The following is a 6,148-nucleotide window of genomic DNA, read 5'->3' on the forward strand; positions in this document are numbered from 1 at the left end:
AAAAGCACGTTCATGGTCCCAAGTTTCACGAATCCTCCGGACTCGACGTAGATAGAGGATCGTGAGGATCTGCCGTGATCATTAGCATGACCCTTGCAACGGATGAGACGAGTTCACACACGTAGCCATTGGCCCACAGTATCATCTTTTAGCAAGCTGTTCACCGCTGATTCTACGGCAATTGCCATATCTAACCTTGTTAGCGTGTTCAACCATACATATCGAGCTAGCTAGCCTACCGAGGGTTCGTAGTTGCCACACCAAATGTACCCGCCGCGTGCGACAAGTCGAGGTGTTGTGGCCATAGATCAGCTTTTTGAGATAGGGGATCACGGCCGCGATGCCAGCACCACTGGCGACCAGCAGGACACTCTCATACCGGTCGACAGGTTCGGTGATCCCGTGAGGGCCGGTAACGAAGGCACTGAAGGAAACAGATCCACTCGGTGCCGCTCTGGCACGGTCGAGCAACGTAGCCGACAGACCATGCTGAGCCTTCACGTAGAGATCCAACTTGGTTTGCTTTCCTCGAGACCACGAAGAGATCATGTAGGGATGGGTCTGTGCCCACGAAAACAAACTTACCGTGGGCATCCAGAGATTGACATACTGTCCGGCATCCAATCTCATCGGGCGAGGCAGAACAACCTGGACCGCGGCGGCCTTTTCGACACCTTCATTTGTTTTCTCGTCGTCGTCCGTACCGTCACAGCTGACATATGCCCGAGGTGGCCCGTGAGACGTGAATGCGCCGTTCTGATAGCAGAAGAACAGGATCTGCACGAAGAGGGTCAGCGTAAACGATCCCAGCGACACATATATACAAATCCTTGACAACGACTGATTTGCCGGTATATGGCGCCAGGTTGCATATAGAAGAAGTGCAGCCAGTCCTTGGTGGGCCCGCAGGAACCACCCGTAGGCCACGCGGCGAAAGAACGGGAAAGAAAAGAACATGATCGCTGCCGCTGAGGATGAGCCCTGGGAGGGTTTAGCACATGGTCATCTTTCAAAGAAGATGACCTACAATGGCAGCGATGAGGTTGGCGGCATCCCTCAGAGGGAAAGCAACTCGACCGATCAGAAGTGCGATGACGACATGGATTGCGAGAAGGAGAACACTCATCCAAGCCATCGAACCATGTATCTTGCGGCATGTATGAAGAGAAACACCAAGAATGTCGGCCAGGAGGCTGAGATGTGGCCCTGTGAAGAGAAAGGTCATATTCACGACCGACAACACGCCCGCTCGGCCACCAATATCAGATACCGAGGGGGCCGAAAGGAGCAGGCAAACGAGGTTCACAGCTAGATACGAAATATGAACGAGAACACCAGCGCGAGTCCAGGGCCCGGCGAAGCGATGGCGACCAAGGCAATACGGGTAGGTTAGATGCCTTGAAACGAAGACCGAAACGGTGCTCTGCAGCGGAGCAAGAAGATAAAGACAGCGGATGAAGATGAACACGGAGACGATGCCGCCCGCGGCAATAGCGTAGATGGTCGTGATTTCCATGGTCACGAAGTTAGAGGATACAACACATAATAGAGAGAACGACACTGGGTTCGAGTCGAAAAGACTTCGGCGGAGTGGGCTATTTATGACAAGACTGAGCCGGTCAGGGCAGTCCACTTCTTCGCGACAGCCAACAGGTTGCTTGCTTCGAAGAGTGGCATTCCAGAAGGTGCTGACAGTCCCAAACGCTTGCTGAGTGAAACAGACGGGTGTAGTAGAGGTTTCACGGCGGCCAGCTGCTAGAGAGCTGGAACAAGGTACCCAATGGGGATATATATGTATATATATATATGACCTCCTATGGAGACTTCATCAGCTGGGAGCTGCACTAAATAGACCGCGATGCAAACTAAAAAGTTCGTTGTAAATTACAACGAACTCTGGCAGGTTTAGTAAGCCAAGCACTGCCTGCTTTGGAAATCAATACCATTCCTGGTTTAGATCCAATTTTCACAGCTTCTCTTTCAAACACTATGCCAAGGTAAATGGTCAAGGGGAAAATTATCATTGTTCTTGAAAGTAAGCATTACAGCACCAAACTGTGATGCAATAAAAGTTTGCTGAATAGTATCCCCCCAGCAGAGCTGGGGCCCCCTTTCACCTCTTAAACTAATTCTATATCAGTAATTTCTCTCGCTAGATGACTTATCCTCGTGCTGGGCATGGAAGGGAAATGATGTACAGCCGAGCCACAAGTCATCCACATGTTTGTTCATATTCTCTGGACGTACAGGATAATAAGGCCTATCCAACTATATACCGTCGGTACGAACCGCTTATAAACTTTATATCCCCAGAAGGTTTGATCCAAAGCAACCAGGGAAACACAGTACACCAGAGACCATATTCAGGCCAAGGATTCTCCCCATATCGCCAGACTCTGCAACAGGAACACGGTCAACAGTCTCCTAGTTCTTTGATCAGAAGAGTGCCGGAAAGGATCTGGTTGTGCAATACTGACGCATTGGACAGTACGGCTGATTCATTACTGAGAGTGCTGAGAGCTCGGAGGAGAAACCCCTGCACAAACAGGGCATAACCCAGGAAGGTCCTGGTCTTGGACATCAAGGACTCTTGGAAGATCTCTAAGATATCCGCTCGGAGGAACACATAGCGTCTGGTTTGGGCGGGCGAATGCTGCGTTGCATCGCTGGTAGTCATAGGCATAAAGGTGGTCGCAAGCCTGGTAATGGTGACAACGTTGATCGCACATATTCGATGGAAGAGGCTGGGTACTGTAAAGGATCACTTTTGACCATGTCTATTGAAACTGGTCACTATTGATATCTAGATGGGGTAAAATCGACTCGGATGTTATTTTCGAGGAGACGCAATCTGATCAGCGTCTCGGTATTAGTCAGCTTTCCCCACCGAAAAAGGCTGAAAAGCCAGACGAATTATCCGTTCTCCATCCGTACCTTACCTTAGCCAAACGAGCAGCTACTATGTCGGAGACATCTGGAGAATCAGCAGTAGATGCTGTGCCAACTTTCGCAAGTTTTCCCAAACATCCCAAGCGCGTCATTTTACGACTTCGTGTGAACGAATTCGATGGTCGTAACCCAACAGAGTTTGACCGTGCTATCATGGCATATCTAGCATCTGCTGGACGCCCTGTCGATGAACTCACGCAAAGAATCCATCACTCGCATATCGAACCTCTCCAACCCCCAGAGATGAAACAGAGGTCATTTCATATAGTTCTGGATATTGAAAAAGATATGCTCAGTGATCCAGAATTTGAGACAGTAGAGCACGAAGTTCACCGTGTTCACCGAGCTAAGAACGGTACATTGTATGGATATCACGCCCTAATTTGAGAAATTCGACTAAATCTCTGAACAGTAAAGTCAGTCGCATCTCGAATCCAGCCGAAGAGCAGAACTTTGTGCGACAGATGCGACTTTTCACGGACACCTTCTATCCGTGGGCAAAATAATGACGCTCATCCCGGAGCCATGAGGGCTCCAGGGCTAATTTGTAGCCGTCATGCCTGTTTTTTTATACGGAGGGGAGGGGAAGGGGTTGTGTTTAGGTCTGCTGGTACTACAAATGTATTGAAAAGATGCAGAATGGTTTTCTCTCGTGAGGCGATTGGTTTCGTTACCGACATGTTTCTCTGCGGATGTTTTCATCGGTGCTCGAGGTTCCTGTTCCCTGGGCCGGAGGATATGTGACTACATTTCATTCAGGAGAACTTTCTTCGATGGCGTCTTAGCGCCAGGCCACTTTTGAGCTTATTCCCGTTTCTTGTTCTCAATTAGCTTTGTACTGCAGTTTTGACATTCGTCACATGGAGTTGCCAGATTCACATTCTGCTACTGGTTTGCATGGAAACTTCTAGCTACCATGGGTAACCCATAACAGTACCATACAAGGAAAATTTCAGGAACAGAGTTAATCCGGATTTCCCGATATTTGGTTTAGGGCGTCTTGACATTAGGCTTTGGAAAACAATTCAAAGGAGTTGAAAATTCAACGTATATTCTATTGGATCTGAATAATAGGAGTATCTAGAGCGAGCTAAACTAATCGAGCACGTGAGCTAAAGGCAGTGCAGCCTATTCTGATATTCCAACACGCATACATTTGAGCGCTCGGTGGTCCTGTGTCGGAATTTATATTTATAGTAAGTACCTTCTTATACAGGATGGATCGCTAGAACCTCTGGTGTTGGTGTTCTAAAGCATTATTGTCTAAGCAACCTCCACTGCTCAGCATAGAACCGTAACCTCATGAACATGGTTGAGCCTCTCTATCTTCTTTGCTTGCGCTGGGCGTTTCTGATAGTCCTCTGATGTTTTGTAAACTGGAAGAGGATAGTGGTTCTCCTGCCAGCCGTCAGTCAAAGTACCCAATCCAGTGTTGGGGTCATACTATTTGTTTAGCTGATGGTGGGCAGGTTCCATCTGAGTTCGTGTTTAAGGTGAAGTACCGATTATTCACATAGACTATGATATACACATCGGCCCCGCATTGATCGCCGTACTCCACACTCTTCCTAAAGAGAGTCTCTTTCCGTCCGCGTTTCTTCTTGATTGGCGTTCGATAATCTTCAGGTCTCTTCCGAACTGTATACGGATAATGTTTCTCCTGTCACCTGTCAATTGTGAAACATGGAGAATGGAATCAGGGCTCATACTATCTGGTCCTCTGGTGGTGGCCAAGTGCCATGTGAATTGGTGTTTAAGATGAAATATTGATCGTTGATGTGGATTAGGATGTAGACATCTGCCTGATTCTTATCACTGAATTCAACGCTTTTGCCAAAGAGACCTGCTCTCCGGCGACATCTTTTCTGTCGAAGGTTGGTTCGGTCCTGCTGGGACTGTGACCTTGTTCGTTTTCGTGTGCTCCGGAGAGGTGTCTGGCTGTCGACATGCATCGCTATGTGCTGACAAGCGTTTCGAGCTCACTGTGATTCAGGAGGTGAGATTGCACGAATTAAGCCTGTAGGAGTGGATGGAGGGTTACCTGTATAGGGCCCTATCATCGGCGGCTCCTGAAATGGCTAAGTATTCTTGGAGTGAGAGCGATTCGGTTTCCTGCTGCACAAGCGGCCAATACGGGTCCCCATTTCTGCATTTCTGCAGTTCTGGAAAAGGCCACACTTTCTAGGATGAGGAGGAGGGTTGATGGCTGGGGTGGAATAATGGAGGCCACGTATTTTGAGCAGGGCGAGCAGGGCGAGCAGGGTGATGGGGTGATTGGGTGACAGCAGAAGAACAAAAGCCATGATTTTTCAAGCCCACATCCTTCGCGGTTTGACGTGAGTTACCTTATTGTGCCGCAGGATGAAAAAGGGTCGCACGCAACAGAGGACTGGCAATCGAAAGGGGGACCCCTGGTAGAGTTATCAGGGGATAATAATTGTTACGAAGCTGTATGGTGGGCGATTGGTGGGTCCCTGGCTTCTGGGTTTACTCTGGTGCGCTGCATGACATCATTGTAAATCGCTGGTGGGTCCCCTTTTTGGTACCCTGGCATTATCAGAACAGCATCTTTCATTCCATGGAACGCTGGACCATTGTCCTTCTGAACGATACAGAGTAGATCAATCTATACTAAATCTTTTGAAACTTGTCTGACCATTTTTGAACCCTTTGACTTCGATTGCTCATTGTCTGCTGTCTGGGGGGGGGGGGGGGAAGTCCGGGGGAAAAACCAGCGTCAATCGCTCCTCCCCCCGTGTAATCACGTGGCACGGGGGCGCCTCCCTCATGACTTCGGTTCAGCGAGGAGAAGAGCTTCTCGCCTTTCAGTCGCCCGCTGCTGTGGAAAATGGGTCCCTTCCACAGTCAAACGGCTGCGACATCCAGCAACCGCGAGGCATCGATTTAACAATTCTTCAACTCTCTCTCTCTTTTTCATCGTGCGGCAAACGCTCACTTTCCTTCCAGAAAGCACCAGAAAAGCTGCTATTTATCACGCCACAACGTCATACCTTTTTCCTGGTGCAGATCTCTCACGGGCACTTTGTTACCCCTTTGCCTATGGTGTTTATACTGCACAATTGACCCTGGCTACCCTCTCCTATGAACGGCTGGGCCGTCGCGCTAACGCAGCTTCGACCTTTTTTCCCCCTCTGACTCCTACCGGTGGAGAATGCTGTTTATTGGAATTTCCCCAAAA

The 6,148-nt window shown here is 49.0% G+C and overlaps 2 protein-coding genes across 2 annotated transcripts; one reads left to right on the top strand and one right to left on the bottom strand.

Moving 5' to 3' along the window:
* Positions 1-113: 113 nt before the first annotated feature.
* HCAG_07381 (predicted protein) lies at positions 114-1,516 on the bottom strand (the record flags this gene model as incomplete). Its single annotated transcript, XM_001537909.1, has 3 exons — positions 114-172; positions 240-777; positions 1,028-1,516. 3 exons carry the CDS (start codon positions 1,514-1,516, stop codon positions 114-116), a joined length of 1,086 nt encoding a protein of 361 aa, XP_001537959.1.
* A 485-nt stretch (positions 1,517-2,001) lies between these two features.
* On the top strand, positions 2,002-3,455 carry HCAG_07382 (predicted protein; the record flags this gene model as incomplete). Its single annotated transcript, XM_001537910.1, has 5 exons — positions 2,002-2,035; positions 2,157-2,222; positions 2,631-2,748; positions 2,808-3,311; positions 3,362-3,455. 5 exons carry the CDS (start codon positions 2,002-2,004, stop codon positions 3,453-3,455), a joined length of 816 nt encoding a protein of 271 aa, XP_001537960.1.
* Between the last annotated feature and the right edge of the window lie 2,693 nt (positions 3,456-6,148).

Source organism: Histoplasma capsulatum, genomic scaffold (genome assembly GCF_000149585.1).
Source record: "Histoplasma capsulatum NAm1 scaffold_8 genomic scaffold, whole genome shotgun sequence".
NCBI lineage: Eukaryota > Fungi > Ascomycota > Eurotiomycetes > Onygenales > Ajellomycetaceae > Histoplasma > Histoplasma mississippiense.